A 22,884-nucleotide genomic window follows, 5' to 3' on the forward strand; every position below is an offset into this window, starting at 1 on the left:
GAAAGTCTGCGTGAAACATGCACTGCTTGTGCAGGGTCAATGATTCTGGAAATGGCAGCCCTTTCCAGGCTCACTGGGGAACCGATTTTCGAAGCAAAAGTATAGCAACATATAACTCAAGTATTTCGCTTCCTTCTAAATATATTTGATTCGATTTTAGGCACAGAAAGCTATGGATGAATTGTGGAAATTGCGCCATCGTAGTTCAGACTTGATGGGCACAGTTCTCAATGTTCATTCAGGCGACTGGGTAAGAAAAGATGCGGGCGTGGGAGCTGGAATCGATTCTTATTACGAGTACTGCCTTAAAGCCTACATCCTGTTGGGTGACAACAAATATTTGAACCGTTTTAATAGGCACTACAGCGCCATTATGAAATACATATCGCAAGGACCGATGTTACTGGATGTGCATATGCACCGGTAAGACTCAGAAATTTTCGATTTGTGACTGCGAGCGCAACTTTTTCATTCATTTTAGACCGCATACCACTTCAAGAAACTTTATGGACGCTTTACTCGCTTTCTGGCCAGGTTTGCAAGTTCTAAAAGGCGACATCAAACCTGCAGTTGAGACGCATGAAATGCTTTATCAAGTCATGCAAAGACATAAATTTATTCCTGAAGCCTTCACTACTGATTTTCAAGTAAGTTGTAAAATGCCTGATATTAACTCAAAATTGTACATACTTTCCTGACTGTGTTTCAATTCCAATTCAAAATCAATTCCTGGGCTTCAGTCATTTATTGTATATTTATCAATTAGTATGTGTAGCGTTGTTGCTACTTTAAGCCTTGGCATATATTTATTGGCAGCTACTTTAAGCCTTGGCAAATATATGCCAAGGCTTAAAGTAGCAACAACGCTACACATAGAAACTGATGATGGTGGAAAACACCGAAACGTATTTTAATTGATAAATAGACAATAAATGACTGAAGCCCAGGAATTGATTTTGATTAACTCAAAAGTCGAGTGCTTGTTGAATTTTCTTTAAATTTTTTACATGGAAGTTTCAGTTTCTAGGCTCATATTGCATTTTAAAGATTGGTAATGTAACTTGGATTTCCTTTAGGTTCATTGGGGTAACCATCCTTTAAGACCCGAATTTCTTGAATCCACCTATTTTTTGTACAGTGCTACGGGGGATCCTTATTACTTGGATGTGGGTAAAAATGCCTTGAAAAGCCTTCAAAAGTATGCAAGAGTGCCTTGTGGTTACGCGGCTGTGAATGATGTTAGAACTGGTAAATGATCTAAAAATCACTAGTCTGGGGAAAACTTACAACTATTTTCTTTCAGGGAAACAAGAAGATAGAATGGACTCATTTGTACTGACAGAAACATTCAAATACTTATATCTACTCTTCGCTGATAAAGAGGATATTCCAGTTAATTTGGATGAATTTATATTTACCACTGAAGGCCACTTATTGCCCCTGGCTTTATCAGGACATGGTACAAATGCTACTAGAATTGGATCAGGTAAGAACGGATTTGGGGAAATAGACGTATTCATAGAGATATGTAAAAATCCACAACTTAAGTATTATTTTCTTACATGAGTTGGGTCGGTTTTTCTACAAGGTTGTAAGAATTACCGTTACGTAAATGGTTATTATATTCGAGAGATTAATATATTAATCTTAAAGTTTTTGAAAATTAAGTTGTTGGGATTAGAAATGTGAATTAAATCAAGACATTCTAGATTTGGAAATTGAAAATTCTGAATTTGCTATGTCTTGTCCCAATACACTGTCGCTATTTCCTGACGCTGTTCGAAAACCTTTGAAACACATGGTAGATGGAATGTGTCCTAGAAGAAAAAATAAACGAAGGTGAATTTTGTTTGTTCAAGTATACTGTGCGCGTTTTCAATGCATTTTATTTTCCATGTCTTCAAATTTACGTTTTACTCACTATTTCCCAAACGATTAGGTTGACGGCAAGTGAATTCTCAGCGGCTGATATCAACCACTTAAAAATGCTGAAAGAAATGGGGATTAATATCATAGCTTTAGGAGATGGCAGAGTTCAATTATTGCATACACCTGCGGTGGTGAGTTTAAAATCAGAGCAATTTTGAGTAGTTTAAGACTGCCCCATAATCGCTTTAGGCAAAATCTCCGCTTGATGCAGAAGAAGGGCTTATGTTTATGCAAGAGATGGCAGAGTTGTCTAAAGTGCAGGCTCAGCAACCAGAACCCATACCTCAAATAGTTTCATTTCCTCTCAACGATGAAACAACGGGAGGAAAAACTGCTATAATTACGGCACAAGTTGGACCAGCGCAATTTGGGGAAGTGTTGAAAGGTAACATTAGGAGATCACTGAAGAATCACTGAAATAATTCGTAAATGTTTTGAATGGTATTAGGCAATAAAATATTGAAGTCCAAAGCACTCACGTTGGTGCCGTTTAATGGATGCAGCGATTTGGATGAAGCACAGGGATCGGTTTTAGCTCTAGGGCTCATTGCGATTATAGAAAGAGGAGACTGCATGTTTGTGGATAAAGTAAATATGCGCTCATTATTATTCACACACTTTTAACAATTACATTTAATTTTTAGGTACGCAGAGCACAGAAGTTTGGAGCTATTGCGGCAATAGTAGTAGATAATGTCCCTGGAAGTAGCTCAGAAAATTCCCCTTTATTTTCAATGTCAGGAGACGGTACTGATGACGTTAAAATTCCCTCAGTCTTTATGTTTTCTGTAGATGCTCAGAAGCTGCTTAAAGCGTTGCGTTTGAATCCGCTAACGGAAATTACTTTGAAAGAAGTGGACGATGTCAACAGGCTAGAAACTGAAGAGAGCATGTTTCACAAATTGAAGGTAATGGTAGTAGAAGTTTAATCAATTACAAATTTTCCGAATGTATGGATATTCGCCAGGTGTCGGTCCAAGAATTCCTAAACAAACATACAGGCATAGCCATAGGAGGCATTGAAAGAGTAGTTGAAGACAGTGGATTTAAGGCATACATTGGTACAGACAAAATTCGAATCACTTTGGAGAATCAAAAAGTTGTAGATGCTCCTATGTTTAAAGGTGAGTACTTGGATTTTGAAACAGTCGGTCTTATCATTAATAGGCACTAAATAAATATATTTTTTTGAAGATAAAGAAACAAGTCCCAGTTGGTCACAGAGCATAAAACAAGTCCTAAACTCACTTCATCAATCTGAGAATAAGGAGATTTTCTTACCTCTGACTATGTTGAAACTTTACTACAGATCAAGAACAAGCGATGTGTTTGAGAATGACCCTGCTGAGCAAGCTAAATGGTTATTAAGTGAATTATCCAAGCATTATTATTCTCGAGACGACGATTCTTTAATTAAAGCAACACCAACTAGTCAGACGTCAATTTTAGCTGATGTGGAACAGTTAACCAAAAGCAAAACTGTAGAAGCTGAAAAGGGCGATAAGAACATTCACCCTGATTCAACAAAGTCAAGTAAAATTATACAAATTCTTGAACGTTCTAAACAGTTAGAAAAATTGTCGATTTTAATGGAGAACATAGATCGATTGCAAATGTCACAGAGCGAGGACCTACTGAATGTTCTTTATAAACTTAAAAGCTCTGATGACTTGATACCAAGCAAAGAGCGCGATCAATTAAAAAGCGATACCAAAATTCATACAAACCGAATTCAGGTGGATGAAGAAATTGACAATTCAAATGTTAAACATGTTCCAGGTGAATTATGACGTTATTGAATAAATTTAGGATTTTCCAATTAAATTGCATTGAGAGAGATATAAGGCTCAACTCACATCATCATTAATAACATGAGTTTCCTGTGTATTTCCAGTACAGAATCAAACAGCTTATTAATAACATCAGTATGTAAAAGTAAGTATTATTCGTTCATCAATTAAAACAAGTTATTTTACTTCCTCTATACCGAGCCAACTGTCTTTCTGACGAGAATGTTTGAAGAATAATTTTATTGGATTTTATATATTAAAAAGTATAAAGTTGTATAAAAATATCGAATTTACCTTCTTTATTACCTGGTTAAATCAGTCTGGCCACAAAAGCAATTTACTTACAAGCATCTTTGGATAACGAACATCACACGTCGTAAACGGCTAGGTGTTTGTTCACTATCTTAATGCATTTGATTCGCGGTCACAGAATGCAATGCTGATTTATTTCAATTATTTAGGCCTTGTTTCTTCTTCGCATAGATTTACTGTCAAGAAATCTGTAAATGTTTCGATTTTGATGGTTAAAACGACGACTAGATTACTTAGTTATTTAATTGATATAGTTTGAAGTAAAATATGTGATCACTATAAATAACCGTTTGAAAACAGCGTTGTTAAAACAAGTATTCATATATTATTTCCATTATTATAATACAGAAAAATTTAATTAATTTTCCGAAATTGTTTGTGGATAAACGAATTATTAATTTTATTTTTGGTGTACAAAATATGTATAAACTGTGAAATATTTTTATATGTAGATTTCAAAAGAACTGTTATTGTGTAAATAAAAATTTATTACTTTATAGTTAGGTAATTTTATTATAAAGTATCATAAACTAGCCTAAAATAAAATGGATTGCTTTTGTTAAAAATGTATTTTTGTCTTACTAGATCTTTACAAAATATTTATAATAAAAGGAAAACTAACATAACAGTCAAACAACATGTCAATGCATTGTTGAAACTTCAATTGAAACTAATTTTGTTCTTGATATCAACTCAAATAATACATATTTATACGGTTCAGTTCAAGATTCTTAATGGCCTGACAAAACAGTTTTACAGTTCAATCCAATCAAGAAATACTTTTAACACCACACCGTTTCGATTTTAGGGTTGATCAGATAAGTAAATATTAAAATATTAAAAATACTACATCTTTGCTGCTTGATTGTATTCTGTGTAAAGTTCCTGCATGTCAGTTAATGCCTGTTCTATTTTCCTGGCAAATCTATGACAGTCCTGCAAAGAGGAAACTCATTGGACCTGAGTATAAATTTTGAATTTAATTTTCTACTTACCGTCGTTGGGCAGCTTTTCTTATTTGAAATATGAAAAAACAGCAAATCTTCTCCAGCTATAATGTAAGAGACACCATAACCATCATCTGCAACCGGCCCAAAACCTCCCCCAGCAGATATACATTTCGGATGTTTTTTTAAATCCATTCTCTTCGTTTGACCGTGAGGAGTTTGTGAGGTAGACAATCGCCAAGGTTCACTCAAAACCTCTTTTATGAACGGCGATTGAACTTTCAGATATTTAGACACCACATATAAACAGAAAATGTGCCGGTCCATCCCTTTGCCACACATTGCGTCTTTGATGGCTTTCTAAACGAAATTACATTCCCATTATAACTATGAGTTATAGATGATAATAGCTCTTACTTGATGAGTTTCACAAGCTTTTCTAAGCAATCGAATTTTTTCTTCTAAACTGGTGTTTTTATCTTCCATAGCTTTGACCCAAGTTGAAGATTCTACAGTACAAGGTCGTACTGTTTCCGTCCGTCCTTCTCGGTACAGTCTAGTCATTGTAGCCTCATAAGTCAAGCAGAACTTGCCACCGTCCCTATAGTAAGCTAGCTGAAGAGCCATTTGGATGTAGGCATCTGGACTTAGCCGGCATCCTTTCATGAATCCTAAATAAAAATGCGAATTTGTACAATCAGAATCCGTTTTATTGGAAATAAAAGTATTATCTACCTTTTCCGTAGCGATCGTGGACATATATTCTAAGATCAATGTCTTCTATAAGAGTGTTGGCTACATACAAACTGGCTTCTATTGAATTTTGGCAGTCAAATTTTATGTCCCAACTTAATCTGCATGGTGGTGGAGGGGTAAATTCTGGATTACCCAGTGTATTCCCATTTGGATCAAATCTATATTAGTAAATTTGAAAATATTACCGACAAAACACACCAATATCTTAAGGTGTACAAAGGAGTATTAATATTTACACAACTAAAGAATGCTCTACAAGTAAATTAAGAACTGAACACGATTAAAACACCTTTAAAAAATTACTAGGAAATCTATATCTCTAATACAACTGTTAATAAATCAAATGTTAGCTCAGTAGAAAAGTCATGCTAATCAAATTATATACAAAAGAATGCTGCTCTTTGTAGGTCTAAGCTATACATAAAATTTTTAACTTCCTCAGTTATTTTCATTTACTTTCTTATTTAAAAAATCAGAAAGATTTGAATAAAAAAAGCATCTTTTACCGTGGATTCTCAGCCTCTTCTAGTAAAATATATTCCAAGCAGTGCGCAATAATCGGAGCGTCAGACCTACAAAGTTGAAACCAAAAACAGGTAAAATCCAGCCACCAATAAGTTAGAATAAGGAACAAAAATGGACACTAGAAAGAAAATAGTTAGCGACTATACGGATAATTAAAACAAGCAGATAAAATAGGCGGGTTAATACAAATCGCTTGCTTATTTGAATTACCGGGGATCGTATGATTCTTCTGTAATCACCCATTCCCATAGGTGGGACACCACAGCTGCATCTGCCCTATAATTTTTTTTTGCAAGTGAATGCGGATTTTAATGACTTTTCAGGCAAAATTTATTTAAACAAACACTATGTTTATTAGGCAACAGCAATTCAGTCAAGTAGAATAATAAAGAAATGAAGCAAAAATTTAGTTAGAACTTTTATTTAATTTGTTGTAATTGGAGGATGCAATTGAAGACCAATAGTATGATTTATTTTTTAAGAGCTTATTTAGAAATATTTTTATATCTTTTAAAATAATTTAAAGTGAACATTCATAACCTCCGCAAATTATTCATTCTTATATATATAGAGGAATTCGTATTTATTCATTGATAATATCAATAATAACTTGGATACTTTATTTTCGGTTTTCGAATAGGGTGTATAGTAATAGAGCATACTTCGAGAGCCTTCAAAATGTTAACTTTTCACTTGGTGATCACTGAAACTAATTAATGAAAAATAGTTCTTAAGACCAATACGATATTTTCTACTGTTTCGCAGATATGTCGCTTTCACGTTTCAGGCAGATCGGAGAACTCAAAGCTCTACTTCGAGAGCAAATTTATCTACTATATCGCAAAAATCCCTTTTTCAATGAGAATTTATCTTTTGTTACAATACAGAAAATATGGTTTTGATCCTAAAACGATTGGTACTTGTTTGCTTTTGAATTGACAAGATTGTACTATTAAATTCTTTCAAAAGTGATCTAGTATTACGAAGCTGATGGGCAAAAATATCTTTGAGTAATTTAACTCAACCGAATAGGAAATAACGCAATTTAATAGTACACATTACTTACCAAGAATGTTCTGCATTAAAACCTAATCTTCCATTAGTACCTATACATAGTGTAAATGATTTATCAAACCATCGGTCATAGCCACGTCCATGCAGTAATACTTTACCATACCTGTCCAATTTAGAAGGATCATTCTGGAAAAGATCAATTAAACAGAACGCTCCAAATAAATTTCTATAAACACGACAACATACCATGTCAAATTCATACGGAAAGTCGTCCAAAACGACCACAAAAGCCGATTTCTCAATAGCATCCAATGCGGCTTTATTAACACCTTTAGCAAAGTGCTTATTTCGCACATAAGCCCACTGTGTTCTGATTCCAGCAGTTAGAGCAGCTAATTTTTCTTCTCCAGGTTGGGGCTCGGACTGATCTTTCAAGATCTGTTCAATCTGCCTAAGTTGCATAGTAAAAAAGCAATTATTCACCTGCTGATGGAACTTGTCCAACGGCAACAAACTAACATTTGAATTTCTGGAGGTTTTAGAATTCGTCCTCTGTGGTATATGAACACTTTAAAATATCGCCCTTTATGGTATACTGCTATGTGGCTGCTGTCGCGAAAATGCATTATTTTATCGGCTTCTTCACCAGGAATTCGAGTTGTGTTGAATATTCTCTCATACTGCCACGAACAAAGTGGCACCAGTCCTTGTATCAATATAGGATCCAATTCTTGTCTATCCAGTAATCTGCAGCCAGCTTTTATGGGTAAGACAGTCCAAATAGAAAGGTAATATTTTTTACCTTCTGAACATTAACAGAGAATTAATTATTGAACCAGCTCTGGCTGCCTGATTTGTCGTTGGATGCAACATGATAGCATCGATTCCATAAAAATTTGAATTGATCATCAACGGATAACGTCCCCTTAAGTAAACGTATTCCTCCCACCAATCAGAAACGTAATTCGAGGACCACCAGGATTTCAAAAGCAGGTATCGTTGCAGCTTTTTCCCTATACCATTTTCAAATTCAGCTGCGAGTTTAACCATTTTCGAATACATTGAATCATCAAGCAACGGACGAACACTTCTCAAATACTAAAAAATCCCTCTAAAATAAAATCGGTTTTACCTCATATTGCTCGACATGCTCCTTACCCTTTCCATTGTATCATGTAGAGAAGGAAGCGGCAATCGTGGCAAAGAACTCTGATAACTATAGAGTTTCGGCGTGTTCCAGCCGCCCAAAACTTTAACGGCACTAAGCCACAGTTTGGTAAGCAGGGATGGAGACTTATTTTGAGCCTCGTACATCCATCCCTTGTACATAAAAAGCATTTTCAAAGAATAACGGAGGAAATACACTGCTGAAAGCCAGTAGCTAAGAGACGATAAAGTACACGCGCCCAACTGCCAATATATGGTTTGCCTAAAAAGAATATACATACATATTTACAAAACCCACTCGCTTCTAGTGTAGCACAAAAACGACTTACGAAGGACATAAAGTCAAAAGTTTCGGAGGTAAATTCAAAGGCACTTGTAATCCGTTTAGATGCATGGCAGAAACTAATGCTATTATCACACATAGATAGCTGTAGTGTCCAGGGTATATGCCATTATGGACATTGTTCTAAAATCAGAAAAGTAGCCCTATAATACTGGGTAAATTGGGTGGTTTAAATTAGATTTTTCTTTCTTATGTTGTTAACGGAACATTTGGCCAAGACAGGCTAGGGTGCAAATTGAAATACAAGAAAACCAAATGTTTGATTGTGCATGCTTGTAACTGATATTATGTATATATATGTATGTATGTGATTATGTATGTATATGATTATCTGGAAAAAAGAACGCATTTTGTGCTGTCCAAGAAATTATTATATATTTTCACCATTATATTTTTTGTCTGTGTTTAACAGTCCGCACAATTTTTCTTTAATAAATTTAATTTCGGACAAACGTGTATTTTTCAGATCAGATGGAAAATAGTCAGTAAATTTCTTTGAAAATCTTGTCCTCGTGACTATTTTCGAGTTTAGCTTTAATCAATTTCTTCCTGGATTTTCAGTTTGAATTGACTCAGGTGTCGATATTATCACGCGTTTCGAAATGAATAATTAAATTTGTTCGGCTAACTGTGGTTAACGGTCTATTTGACCAAACAATATGATTATTTGCTACCAAAACGTGTAAAAAGGAAATCGATTAATTGATTATATTACATATATTACCACAAAAAACAAAAATATTTTACAGATCTAGGTTTATTTCATTGATCGAACCGTTACATTTAAGAGCTTGACTGATTATATTCATCAAGTGGTGTCATCTTACATTACCGGAGATACACCGATATTTGCGAATTGTTAAATAACAAACATGTTTGAATCGTTATTTACTTTAGCCCAGCTATATCTGATTAGATAAATAACTTAATTGTCTTCTATGGTCCAACATTGTATAGATTTATATACATACATAAAGACTGGGAATAAACTAAACAGTAAATGTATTTAATAGTTTTCGCTTCGATGTTTTCTTTCTCAGTTACAAGGTGTTAAAAAAGTAAAAAGAACGAACAAATCATTTAAATGGGTTTGTTTTGACATATTTAGTAATATTGTTTGTTTTGTTAATTCAGTAATAAGTAAAACAAACATAACATTTTTCCTTGTTTCTATCACCATATAACGTGGAAAGGAAAATTCGTAAAATTGGAAGGCTGCACAGTATAGAGAAAAGTCGCTTTTAAAAACTCAGTAACTTTCAATTTGCTACCACCTTCAGGAACATTTGAGGATTTTTTTGAAACTTAAGGAAACTTAAAAATGCGTATCTTTGGTACCAATCAAGTCGGGAATTTGTGGAAAATTGCATTAGATAGAGAAAAGTCACTTTTATGGATCCTGACAATTTCAATTGGCCATCATCATCAAAAAGTGTTAGGGAATTTTTCGAAAAATTTAAGTTTCTGGTACCCATCGCGTTAGGTGGTTGAGAGAATCGTGTTGGATAGAGAATTTTTTAAAGAGAAGATTTTAATTTGCCACCATATTCATGAACATTTAGGGAATTTTTTCAAACTTGTTGATTTTTAAAGGGCATTCTTGCAGATTTTTAGCAAAAATGCATATGGAAGTCACTTTTAAAATACTTGGAGATTTCAATTTGCGACCATCTTCAGAAACATTTGCGAAATTTTTATAGGCTGTGAATTAATCGGAGTGTCATTCGGTCTAATTACATAAACTTTACATTTCGAATAACCCAATCAAGAAAAACAAACAAATTATTAAACAAACTACTTGTGGAAAATTAGCTGAAAATATACCGAAACGCCCATTAATTTTTTGTAGGGCTGATGTTTTATACACTTGTGTGCAACCGATTTTTTTTTGAGTCGCGTAAATATTAAATTCTGAAAGATCATTTGCATTATCTACTCAAAAAATTGGACCCTTCAGTCGCCTGCCGATAATTTATCAATTGAACTTTGTAATATTTAGATTTTGATTACTGGCAATCGAGCTCATATGAGGGTTATTGTGCTCCCCTCCCTGAGTTAATGGTTTTTGTTAAAGGAAAAAAGTTAATCTGGTAAAAAATTGTGGCTCGAGTATGATTTGTATTAAATAAAATAAATAGTGCTTGTTGCGTATGCATCTTATCTTCAAGTCTAATCAATATAAATACTCCAATGCGATCTTTCCCAGACGAAAAAAAACCGCTCGTGATTTATCTAAATGAAAAGACAAAAACATATTCAAAGTAACTTTGCAAATTAGTTCAATAAGACGTGGCGTGACCGCAAAATCTGTTTTAAACTTGTAGCTACAAAAAATAACGCAAACTATTCCATTAAAAAAATTATGATGTTTTGTCTTCATTTGGAGGCGAATGGTATAGAAAATATGCGTACTATTGTATACTAATTGCGTGTCCAAGTGTTTTCTCAACAAAATGAACAGTTTTGCTGTGCTTAATTTTTTCCTAAATATTCTGTGTTTGTAACGAAAATTAGTGGAGTATCTTATTAAATAGCTAAAATGGTAAAGATTTACATATTTATTTTTTAACTGCAATTATTTGACGAGGTTAAAACTATTTTTTTTAATTTGCCACTAAAAGAAATTGGTAATAAATATTCCGCTATATTACCATTATTAAAACATACATGAAAAAATTACATAAAAAAGATATGTTCCGGATTAAAATCAGTACAACATAATACATAGTCAATATATGGGAATTTATGAAAGCTGTTGATTTAAAAATAAATCACTACATGCTTTGCAATTAATTCAAATTTTTTGAAACTCATGTTGCTTTATGTATCATGACATTATTAAATATTTAAAGTACCCACATTACTGTAAAATGGAATTAATGAACTAAAATAAATTGTGAAATAGTCCATTTGGCTGGTCATTGTTACATTAACTTACCAATAGTCTGGCAATTCGCTTTTTCCAAGATCGAACTCCACTTTGCCATACCAAGTGCAAAACTTCTCGATCCAAATTCACATCCCATCCTTCATGGGTGATTGAAAAGGAAAACGCAACAGCCGCATGGGCTTCCGCCATATTCCAATGGAATGGTCACCCTAAAAATAGTCTAATTAAATATAGACAAAGTGGGTGTAAATATAGATGTTGTGGTGATTTGAATTGAGATAAATCTTTTTCAATATCTACACGATGTCACTTATGGTGCAAAAAAACCTCAACCAAGTCAGCCAAGAATATCAAAGTTTACATGGGGACACTTGTTTTTAGTTTTAATTTCAAAGCTTTTGTTAAGGCATGCATTTGATTCTTCAAATCATAATCCGAAATTTTCAAAGTTTAATCTTAACTTTACCCACCTAAGTTTTAGAGTTTTATATCGTTCTATACTCGAATTGCTGGATTATTTATTTATGATAAAACAAACGAAGTATGAATAAAAGACAGAACTTAGAACGCGACAGAATTATAGTTTTTCTTTCAAAATACAGCAAAAAACTACCCCAATCCGCTAAAAAAATGCGAAACATTTCCTTGTTTAAGCAAACCCATATCTACATATCATTTCCGGTATTTGTGAGGTGCGTGTGATGTAAACACAGTATTTGCTTTGTATTTTAATACAGCATTACTAATGCAATGTTAGACGGGGCAACAATTCCATATGAATCTAACTTGGAATTTTAATTTTTACTGAATACATTAAAGAGTGTCCTTTGACTTCAAGCCAGGTGAAATGACGAATATCAACGATAAATACTACGTTTATTTTTTATGCATGTCTACAAATCAAGCAATCAACGAAGAAAGTACAAATATTCCTCATGTTATAAAATTAAACTTTCCGCGTGCGAATTAAAATATTCATATAATCTAGGTATTAATTAAATATTAAATGCACTCAAAGTACAAGATTCACTAAATAGACAAAACTATTGAAGAATTGAAGTTTAATCTTGCAAATGAAACATTCATCGGTTACTGGTATTAAACAATCATAATTGCAGATCAAAACATTTATATAGAAAATGATTTCGTGATGATGATGTTCATGGGTAACAACTTAAGGCATACATTTTTAATATAATTGTGTACTTTATGCAAATAAAAAAAACACAATATATCAAAAGGAACGCAGCGCTAAAATATAAACTATCCTCAAATCATCTCAGATCGTAAAATCAGTAAGCGTCCAAATCAGCATTTAAGAAGAAAGACTAATAAATTTAGGAAAAGTAGTAAGGCAATAGAAAATATATGTATATTGGTAGGCCATTACAACTATTACAAATTTTATTGATGCTTGTTCACAGAGAATCTAAATCTATTGATTGACTAGTTAGAAATGATGTAAATAAATACAAAATTTATTATTTAATGAGAGTACACTTATATAAATTTAAAAAATAAATACAAGAGATTGCAAAATATATGTTTGCGACACAACAACCACTTATTTAGTGAAAATTCCCGAAACTAAAACACATCATATTTTGTGTTAATTTATTTGCCTAAACTGTCTTTATCTAAATTATATGTATAGAGCCCAATCAGATGTCTATGCAGGATTTAATTAGTAATAAGCTCAAAAATAAGGCAGTGACGTTTTGCTACAGAGTGTGTTGCAATCCTTCCCTAAATAAAAGAGTTCAAATGTTTAATAGTGATGCACCCAGCAGGTAGCTATTTGAAGTAGGTGCGTACTTAGAAATTGTAATACAAATGTGGTAAAAAGATTATATATTCTAAAGGTATTTACTTGCTTAGTCCAAATACGGATGAACATGAATAAACGTTAAAGAATTACTTACACGTGATGAAATCGAAGTTTAAACCAATTACTTACATCCAGGGCAATATTTGTCTTTGCTTGAAGTTAATTTATTCTTAGTATATTATTTGTAATGAGGAAAGCCACAAATTAAGAAAGGTGTTTGGTTGCAGTCAGGGAAACTGCTACAACTGTGAAGATATATTCTAAATTTGTCCAAATTGTTTCTGTCCACTACATTATAAACTGTTAGTTAGAATTATGTGAGGAAAATAAACCAAATTTCAAAATACATACTACAAGTAAACAACGTTTGGTACGTAAGCACCCACGTCGATGTTTACAGTTAATAAAATGGAGAAGCAACAGCAATGTCTTCAACTTTTTCTTTAAACCTACACAATTCACAAAATCCCACTGATAAATGCCAAAAACAGAAACATTCACAACACTTTCTTTTAATATTTGTTTCCTTTCGAAACTTCAGATTTACATTTCCAACTTCATATGCACATGCACATTAGGTGTCCTGAATTCGTCGCAACGTTGCCACAGCCAACAGCACTTTCTTGCTGTGTACCTTTACGTACAGCGTTGTTTGGATAATATTAATGTTTACTGGATTTTTAAACTTTCAGACAAGGATCTCAGAATAATTTTTCTTAGTAATTTGATGGATAAAAAACCACCAATTTCAAAACCTTAAGTTCTGACTGGCAACAGTGGGGAAGAGCGATATATTTTCTGCAGGTCAGGACTCAGCCCAGAGTAAATGTAAAATTGATTGATTAGCGCTCAATTACGTCTCAAATCGGCTAAGTTTTACGATTTCGAGCTTAAAAATCACCCTGCTCTTTTCGTTGGCAATAAAACACATATTTTATTTTCGTTTTTAAAAAGAACAAATAATGGCATAAAAAGGATCTTAACTAATTCTAATTAAGTTTAATGCTAGCACGCTGTTTTTAGTTAATTTATTACACAGGCCAGTTATTTTTTTGTTCTTTCCACGCTATTTGGTGATTACTACAGGACAGCCCGAATTTAGCATTCAAGACCCTTCAGGTCTATTCCTGAATTGTAAAATGAAAATGTAATACTTTGCTCGATCCGATCATGCAATGGTAGTGTAAATTTGAAATAACTGAATTTTGTTAAGAAAAACTGTAGATGTTCTATTATATTTTTTAACAAATTTTTGAAAAGTGCTGCATTTAGGTTTAATAATTCTGTGATACTTAACATGTATCTGGGTATACGTCACTCACTACTTATTCACTTATATTCACCTTCGTACACTTTGTAATTAAAATATTTTAAAATAAGTTTTTATAAGTTGTGGTTGATGAGGAATTGCGCTTTAAAGTTCTTTGCATCCGTTAGTTGTTTTTGTAACGTCTCTAGATGAAGGTCTTGAATGAAGACTTGAAGGAAAATATATTCACTCATGAAATCGTAACTTATTAGGTGGCCTTAGGGCTTCGTATCAATCGACAATTTATGAATTAATATTGTATCAAGTTAAAAAGCTCCAAAATCCGCATTAAAAAATTAATACACCTTAATAATGAAAAACACACGTGTAGTCACCAAAATAAATTAACCAATTCCCATTCCCGAAAAATCCGCCAATTCCCGAAAAAAGGTGAACCATTAGTGCTCCCCTTAAAAATAAGATATAAATGCAAATATTATTTAATTCCTAAAAAAATCGTAACTAAAAGATCAGAAATTTGATTTAAATATTTCAACTAAAACTTAATGCTGTTCCTGTAACTTTTATTACTGGAATGCTGAATGTATTTAAACTGAAATATTTATCAATATTTTCCTGGAATTACCTGGAAGTTTCCAAAATTGTTCAGTATAAGATTACCAGAAGCTGTAAATCTGACTATCAGTGGGAGGTTTTTGTACTAAAATGAAAATTTGAAACTATTTTACACCAAGTTCTCCCTTTCAATCATTTATCAATTCCAAAAGTTTTTTTCATATATTTAGAAATACTTCGTGCATTACTGCTCTGTCCACCGAATGCGCATAACCAATCTTTCTCTCATATTGAAGAAATTTGAATTAATTCCTTTTGCATTTTTTAAATTCAACTGGTTCATTTGTAGTAGGCTGGCAACCAAAACCGAAGCTAGAGAGTGATATACTTATCGGTGAAATGCTTGAAATTCCTGTTATACTTGGAAGTTTTTGGATTGGATGTAAATAATGTGGAATGCAAGCGTTCTGCATGGACGTTAACCGTGCTGGCTGGCAAATAATAAATTTAATTTAATTTTGAAAAAAAGCCACAGTAAGTATTTATTTTGAGTTTTATAAATGCTATTCGACTTTTTATCGATTTTGTTTTAACAGTGTTACATTACAAGCAAGTGTAGACGGTTTTCGTAATAACAAAAATAATTTTCTTCCCTTTTTGTAGCATAAAGTTATTTAAATTTGTAACTCATTTGGAATAAGTACAACAAATGAGTAAAAATAATCAATTATTAAATGAAACTTAACACTCACATGAATAAATATGGATGTTTTTGAAGTATTTTACGTAAAAAAAATATATTTGTAGTCCAAAGTAGTTTAAAAAATCGGACTTGAAGGACATCTTTCCGAAATAATTTTTTAAATTTTTGCCAATGAGCAGAGTGTTTTATAATATACATTATGGAAAATGGTCAAAAAGTGTTTGGACGCTGCTCTTAGAAAGGTTAGATTCGTGCAAAAAAACGGAACTCAATATTTTTCCAAGGTTTAACTTTTAAAACAATTTTGCTGAAATGGTTAAACAAAATGAAAACAAACGAATTAAAAAAAAATTTTAATGTAAACATTCAGATTTATTTATAGCCCAATCGTGTTTGAAGCTCGAATAAATTTGCCGTGTGAATAATCTCTTTACTAACGACTTTTGTAAATCGTCTTTTTTTGGAGAAACGCAGTTTTCAGCTACTTTTTGCTGAATAGAGTTTGCAAAGTTTTCTATTAAGAAAATAGCAGAAGTAATTTTAATTTATTGTGGAGACACCTTTGAGCTCGACAAAGGCGCGCCCACAAAAATCAATACGCCTGTGAAATTTCCACTCGAGAAGCAAATCTCTCTCTGTGACTTCACGTTTTGGCGGAAATAATGGCTTAATATTACTAAAAAGCGAAAAACCCACAAATTAGTCAATTTAATTAATCTAACAAATACCAATAAATATAAATAAAAGGTAAAAAAATAACCATGAATCCAAGAAAAAATCTAGTACAAACAAATTGAAATTTGGCAAAAACGCTAAACTTTTCCGAACTGTAGTCTGATAGAGAGCGTGGACGTCAAAGGGTCCCTTTTCCTTGTCTTATGGAAAAGTGGTGAATTTCAACGATTGAAAAGTCGAGAAAAACTCATTTTCTAATATTTGGGCTGCCCTGTAAATAACAGTTGAATTTAAAATAAGTTTTAAAAAAATTGCCCTCAATCCGTCCCTATTATTTGCCAGTCGATTATATGTCATTGTAACGTCATGTAAACGTCAAGTAGCAAAGTTGATCCAGGTTTTTCGTGTATATGTCTGGTATATGGCAGTTTTTATGAACTATTTTATCTTCTTAGCTCCTCTGGTTGAAGTTTATTTGTTTTCAAAATAGATGGTTAGTTAAAGTTTTCACAAATCGCATGTGAGCCTTTCTTATCGTATGTTCTGGGTTATATCCAGGGAATTCCAACTGTGTACTGGTTATATTTACGTTTTCATACGTTGTTTATTCCCAAGACAAAAAATGGCAGGAACCAGTGATCGCCATTATCAGCCCGACACAAGTAGTGATACCGAAGATTATGCAGACGATCGTCGAAGGAAGGTGTTCAAAACTCGATTGAGGTACTTATTTGTTTCAACAGTAAAATTGCACAGATGACCAACCTAAACTGGGTCATTCAATAAACAATTGTTAATAAAAATATATTGCACACACAAACTTGGGATATCTGAACTATATTACTAAACATTATATTTAAACCTATAGCAGAACTATTAGGACCACTACATACATTGTTCGTTTAATAATATTGTTTTCCTCTTAAACAAAGAAATTTATCAGGTGTGGGAAATGTATTACTCATATCCAAGAGCATGCTTTATCCATATAGCGCATAAAGGACAAAGAAGTCAATTGAAAACCAACTAGTAAAACATCCAATATAAAATTAGTGAACAGTGAAAGTAAAACTTAAGTACCTGCCTAACAAGAATTAAAGACGTAGTTAGGATTTTAACTGCAGCCCCAAATTAACTTTAAATTCCCAAATTTTAAGTGGTTATTCTACATCATTTAGTAACTATTAACTGATTGAGTACATTTGGCTTAACGCTCGATTATTTGAGTTCTGCTGATTAAAATCTGCCTGACGCTCGATTATTTGAGTAAACTGAACTGATGCTTTCGCATGTTTATGAAAGCTTTGCACCACACCATTTAGGGTAAGGAACCACTTGATTTTTTATAAAAAAAGTAATGATTTTTAACAACCAATTTCAAACCAAATTGCTTCAAAGCCGAAAGTATAAAAATGCTATAAATTAAAACGTAAATGTTTATCAGAATATGTTGTACTCACTGCCAGCAGGAAAACCTATCTATAAATACGAAACTTTAGTGAAAGTGAAAACTTAATATAATTCTTTTGAAGAGCGACTTGATGTTGTAAATGTATATAAAACAGTTCTTGTGCTCACTCAGCGTCCGTAGAATTCATTTTCAGATCTCCTGTATATCTTAATTACTCCAGAAACATTTTCAGAAAATAGAAAATTACTTCATACGAAACGCCAGCATTTATCTGAATTTTTCGAGCAAAGCGTTTAGAAAAAGTCAAAGTTCCGTGCACCCTGTACAATATTATACGTTTGTCTAATGAAAAAACTGTGTAAAACTAGCGACTTTTATGACTAACTGTACTAGAGCTAAAATGTTACAAGTTATTCTGAATTATTACACCCTAAAATCATCTTTGAAAAAATCGTTTATAGTCACGATCAACTTTTGCTAATCGAAAACTTGCATATTTTTCGTTTCTTATACGAATTTGCAACTTCGTTCACCAAAATGTATAGGAAACGGAAATACTTTAAAATAGCTTCATTTCGTAAACGATTACGGACTCCGGCCTCGAATAGGGAACATAATTTGCTACCCTAACTATTCACTAACAAAACGTTTCCTAATTTCTCAACTGCTAAACTAAACTCATCCCTCTGCACAAATTTCTAATCACCCTCCTATATAAGCGTCAAACTAATCGCCCATTCTATATACACTTAGCTATGGATCATTCTTCAAACCCAAGCCATGTTTAGTGCATCGTAGTGCTGCATCTAGTGGGGACCCAAGTTGCCATCCAGGATTTCTTCTATCTAAACAGAGTTATGGCAGGCTTGTGCGCAGGCAAGGGTCCCCCTGCATACTGTATAATTATTTATATCCTATGATTTGTATACTTGCAGACCTCGAACTCTTGTGAATCCATCAGTTCAAGCTAAAGCTGTTCAACTAGGAATGCCACTACAGTCACCTCAGCAATTGGGGCCGGCACCTAGTGAGGATCGCATTACTTTGGTAGTTGACAGCACACGATTTGTTGTTGATCCGGCCTTATTTGTTGCTCATCCCAACACCATGTTAGGGAGAATGTTTAGGTCAGTTTCAAAGTATTTTGGCAATGAAGTACCAACTTTAATCCGCTGCTTTTCTTATCTGGATATTTTCATTTGTAACGGGTGGGTACTTGCAACAATTTTGAATTTAGTCTTTAGGTCTCGTATAAGATCACAATGCGATAAATTTATCATGCAGTATAAAAAAATCAATCTACATCAACAAGGGAGAAGACATGTAGAAGGATTGTAGAGGCATTTAGTCGCGCGTATCAGTTTCATTGCAATAGAAAACTTATTAAGACAGGAAGAATTTCTTTCGAAGGATTTTAATAAAAATGTCTCCCTTTTTTGATGCAAGTAGTTCCATTTTGAATTGATTTATATCGGCAGTAAATAACTCACCTGTGTTGCTATTGATCTACGGCCATTCTTAGGCGATTTTACGAGTTATTCTCAAGTACAATTGCAGTTTCCTTGTATAGTTTCTTGATTTTTATCAACATACCTCCCTTGTCTTTGTTCGAGGAACTAATTCAACCAATACAAAATCCTCAACTCTTCTCTGAATCCTTCTTCAATTGCACTCAACTCCTTATTTTCTAATGTTTCGTCACAAAAACTCTTATAATTTCCGCTCTCAACTGATCGACATGCAAATAGGTATGAAAAAAACCATCTTCATCTTCATCTAAAAAAGATTTTAATTCAACCCAAAACTTATTGTTTAAGCCGGATAACTAAGCGTAACGATTCAAACCAGTATATGCGTAAATATTAATTAAAAATCCTGAAAATCTCGTTAAATGCGGCGAACTTGAACATTTAACCACTATATTGTCGTTGAAATGTGATTGAATCTCGTGCAGATCTAATGCCAGATGTGCACTTGTGCAGTATTGTTGCAAGTAACCACAGCATTCTTGGTGGGTTTTAAAAATGTCTTAATTAAAATTATCTGTATAAATAATTCTAAGAAGAAAACCAGACTCAATCTTGTCAGAAACGGATAATAATTTTTCCCAAAGACAAGTACTTTAAAGCTAATTAAATTTTTTATTTAGTTCTGCATTGGACACCCATTCGAATGAGCGGGGTGAATATGAAGTAGCTGATGGTATTCCAGCATCTGTGTTCCGTGCCATTCTCGAGTTTTATAAAGGTGGCGTAATCAAATGTCCTCCTTCCATATCTGTTCAAGAACTCCGAGAAGCCTGTGATTACCTTTTAGTACCATTTGACGCTTCTACTGTACGATGCCAAAACTTACGTGAGCTTTCCAATAGCTACTAAATACTATTTTTATTATACAAAACACGGTTTTTTAGGAGGTTTATTGCATGAATTATCCAATGAAGGGGCTAGGTGCCAATTTGAAGTGTTCCTAGAAGAATTAATTTTGCCCCTAATGGTTAACTCAGCACAAAGAGGTGATAGGGAATGCCATATTGTAGTCTTGCTAGATGATGATACAGTAGATTGGGATGAAGAATATCCTCCGCAAATGGGAGAGGAATACAGTCAGACTGTTAATAGTACGGCGATGTATAGATTTTTCAAATATATAGAAAATAGAGATGTTGCCAAGCAAGTATTGAAGGACAGAGGATTGAAGAAGATCAGATTAGGAATTGAGGGTAAGTCTAATTTACAGTTTACGAACAGTGCGTAGTTTCTAGAAAAACAGTCGCTGTTGTTATTGCAATTCGGTAAGATCAATGTAAAAGTCGACACACAATAGTATTTATCTTTAATACAGCTCATCAGTTCTTACATATTTTATTCGGTCAATCGGGATTTCATTTTTGATAACCAGATAATATATGCAAATAGTATTGTAAGATCAGAGTCATAATAAAAAATATCGAGTACAACCTTATTAACTAATTTTTAAATGATTTTTTCCAAATGTTTACAAGTCTGTTCATATTATCATCATCATATGTGCAAAACTTTGCGAATGCTTAATTCTGGTTTTGTATAGATTTACTATGTTATTATTTGCAACTGAACACTTTTAAATCACATCTGATTGATTATGATTTCCATAATGAAAATGAAAACCTATTAGGTTATCCAACTTACAAGGAAAAAGTAAAAAAACGACCTGGTGGTAGATCAGAGGTGATTTACAATTACGTGCAAAGACCCTTCATTCACATGTCCTGGGAGAAAGAAGAGGCCAAAAGTAGACACGTCGATTTTCAATGTGTTAAATCCAAAAGTGTGACGAATTTGGCCGAAGCAACTGCAGATCCGGCATTAGAACTTGACGCCAGAGGTACGTAGAATTATTGCAATTCGCTACATTTGTTTTCTTGTCTTCTACGTACATTTCTTTCTTCAGCAGTATATTGATGATTGAAAGAATGTGCTTTAGGTAACCCTATTCATACTGCCATTATTGGAGACCGGGTGCCTGCTGATATGCCCAATTTGGATAATGAAGAAGGGGCAGTAGGTGGTATTCCAGAGTTATTCCCTGCCAACAGTTTGCCTCCTGATGACCCCAACATGTAAAGTTTACCTTCGTCATTTTACCACAGCATATAAAACGTTTTTGCCCATAATATCTGTTAAATTTTATTACTATCAACATCACAAGAGCAATTGGATTAGAAGCGAACTGATTATTTGAGACATGTTGGGCGAAATCTTTTGATATCTGTGGTAACTTTTAAGTCTTGAAAATTGGTTCCGAATAAATAACACATATTAGCCAGTAAATTCTGAACTAAGTTTCATGTAAGTATGTGTTATTTCAGGTACTTATACATGTACGTTATGGTTATGGACTGAGACTTTTGTAACTTTATACTAATGTAAAATAAATATGTGCTTTGAAAAGACAATTATATGAGCATTCAATAGTGTTTCCATATGTCGAGATAATCATAGATTGGTTAAACCGATATATGATAATTTCGGTGGGTGTCAAATAACATAAATTAGGCTTCTTGTGCCGCTTGTTTTATTGTCTTTTTTCAAATGTTAAATTTACTTAAATATTTTTCTCATAAGCAAAAACCATGTATTCTTTGGAGGAAACACGAATATAATCAATAAAAACTTTCTTCTTTGCACGTGAGGGGAGTAACAGTTTTCCCAAGGGTAAAATTCAATGTATATTGCAGATATTGTAACTCTGCGTAGTTTAGCTTTTATTATGGCTGTGTTTGAAATGCTCAGAAAAGTGTTTGATTTTTGTTTTAATACATTCCTTATTCGTATTGAACCGTCGATTTGTCTCTTGCTCATATTATTTGTTATTTGTTGTTAGAAAAGAAACATGTTTACATCTTATCTTGTGTATCGCAATATCAAGTCATAAGAATCTAGGTGTAAGATTTTTCTATGTATCTTTTATCCTAAAAATAAATAAATCTGTGTTTAATAAAAAGTTTCTTTACTTACAAACCCCCTTACTAAAAATATTGTGATATCATTAACATTTTTATTTACTGAATGGTTCTTGTATCCTTAAACAATCGCTAACAATTTTCCATTTGTCTCCCTGCGCTGTTACAACAAAGTTTTGCTGAAAAGTCTTGGGAGTTTTGTCTTGGTACTTTACTGTTCCGCTAGCTTGTATTATAAATGTTAGTTGCCCACTAACAGCGGAATCTGAAAAAAAAAACGAGCAATTGCTATTGGATCTGAAAAACTTTTTCACATGTAAGTACC

General features: G+C 33.2%; 4 protein-coding genes across 19 annotated transcripts in view; 2 read left to right on the forward strand and 2 right to left on the reverse strand.

The window, feature by feature from the left end:
• Positions 1 to 4,530, forward strand: part of LOC109533076 (ER degradation-enhancing alpha-mannosidase-like protein 3) — a 48,320-nt gene extending 43,790 nt beyond the window's left edge. The window contains exons 2-13 of the mRNA XM_048665751.1: positions 6 to 99; positions 161 to 423; positions 482 to 647; positions 1,077 to 1,248; positions 1,304 to 1,486; positions 1,710 to 1,839; positions 1,940 to 2,060; positions 2,119 to 2,314; positions 2,378 to 2,517; positions 2,574 to 2,837; positions 2,897 to 3,053; positions 3,124 to 4,530. Coding sequence (XP_048521708.1) covers positions 6 to 99; positions 161 to 423; positions 482 to 647; positions 1,077 to 1,248; positions 1,304 to 1,486; positions 1,710 to 1,839; positions 1,940 to 2,060; positions 2,119 to 2,314; positions 2,378 to 2,517; positions 2,574 to 2,837; positions 2,897 to 3,053; positions 3,124 to 3,719 — 2,482 coding nt within the window. The 3' untranslated portion in view covers positions 3,720 to 4,530. The remainder of the gene's footprint in view (positions 1 to 5; positions 100 to 160; positions 424 to 481; positions 648 to 1,076; positions 1,249 to 1,303; positions 1,487 to 1,709; positions 1,840 to 1,939; positions 2,061 to 2,118; positions 2,315 to 2,377; positions 2,518 to 2,573; positions 2,838 to 2,896; positions 3,054 to 3,123) is intronic.
• Positions 4,531 to 4,585: 55 nt separating this feature from the next.
• Positions 4,586 to 14,206, reverse strand: LOC109533077 (carnitine O-palmitoyltransferase 1, liver isoform). 6 transcript variants are annotated; one of them, XM_019898288.2, is made up of 14 exons: positions 13,853 to 14,205; positions 13,596 to 13,746; positions 11,722 to 11,882; positions 8,770 to 8,906; positions 8,432 to 8,702; positions 8,076 to 8,371; positions 7,793 to 8,020; positions 7,520 to 7,724; positions 7,326 to 7,459; positions 6,241 to 6,306; positions 5,714 to 5,892; positions 5,396 to 5,649; positions 5,027 to 5,338; positions 4,586 to 4,967 (listed from the first exon to the last, which is right to left on the reverse strand). In XM_019898288.2, the coding sequence occupies exons 3-14, from the start codon at positions 11,860 to 11,862 to the stop codon at positions 4,878 to 4,880; spliced, it is 2,313 nt and encodes a 770-aa protein (XP_019753847.2). In that variant the 5' UTR covers positions 11,863 to 11,882; positions 13,596 to 13,746; positions 13,853 to 14,205; the 3' UTR covers positions 4,586 to 4,877. The 6 variants fall into 6 exon arrangements, with proteins under 6 accessions (XP_019753847.2, XP_019753846.2, XP_019753845.2 ...); XM_019898287.2 differs by having other exon boundaries at positions 13,596 to 13,789; XM_019898286.2 differs by lacking the exon at positions 6,241 to 6,306 and adding an exon at positions 6,470 to 6,535 and having other exon boundaries at positions 13,596 to 14,206.
• Positions 14,207 to 15,669: 1,463 nt separating this feature from the next.
• On the forward strand, positions 15,670 to 22,600 carry LOC109533068 (BTB/POZ domain-containing protein 10). Of its 11 annotated transcripts, none has more exons than XM_048666086.1 (8): positions 15,670 to 15,768; positions 17,320 to 17,427; positions 18,869 to 18,991; positions 19,051 to 19,242; positions 20,265 to 20,470; positions 20,529 to 20,837; positions 21,272 to 21,481; positions 21,581 to 22,600. In XM_048666086.1, exons 2-8 carry the CDS (start codon positions 17,327 to 17,329, stop codon positions 21,718 to 21,720), a joined length of 1,281 nt encoding a protein of 426 aa, XP_048522043.1. In that variant the 5' UTR covers positions 15,670 to 15,768; positions 17,320 to 17,326; the 3' UTR covers positions 21,721 to 22,600. The 11 variants fall into 11 exon arrangements, with proteins under 11 accessions (XP_048522043.1, XP_019753825.1, XP_019753827.1 ...); XM_019898266.2 differs by lacking the exon at positions 15,670 to 15,768 and adding an exon at positions 15,775 to 15,860; XM_019898262.2 differs by lacking the exon at positions 15,670 to 15,768 and adding an exon at positions 17,057 to 17,197 and having other exon boundaries at positions 17,263 to 17,427.
• LOC109533075 (NTF2-related export protein) overlaps positions 22,590 to 22,884 on the reverse strand; it is a 1,680-nt gene continuing 1,385 nt past the window's right edge. Inside the window, exon 4 of the mRNA XM_019898280.2 lies at positions 22,590 to 22,824. Within this exon, the coding sequence (XP_019753839.2) occupies positions 22,655 to 22,824 (170 nt within the window). The 3' untranslated portion in view covers positions 22,590 to 22,654. The remainder of the gene's footprint in view (positions 22,825 to 22,884) is intronic.

Source organism: Dendroctonus ponderosae, unplaced genomic scaffold (genome assembly GCF_020466585.1).
Source record: "Dendroctonus ponderosae isolate FM_Combo_2020 unplaced genomic scaffold, Dpon_F_20191213v2 Dpon_F_20191213_4, whole genome shotgun sequence".
Taxonomy (NCBI): domain Eukaryota; kingdom Metazoa; phylum Arthropoda; class Insecta; order Coleoptera; family Curculionidae; genus Dendroctonus; species Dendroctonus ponderosae.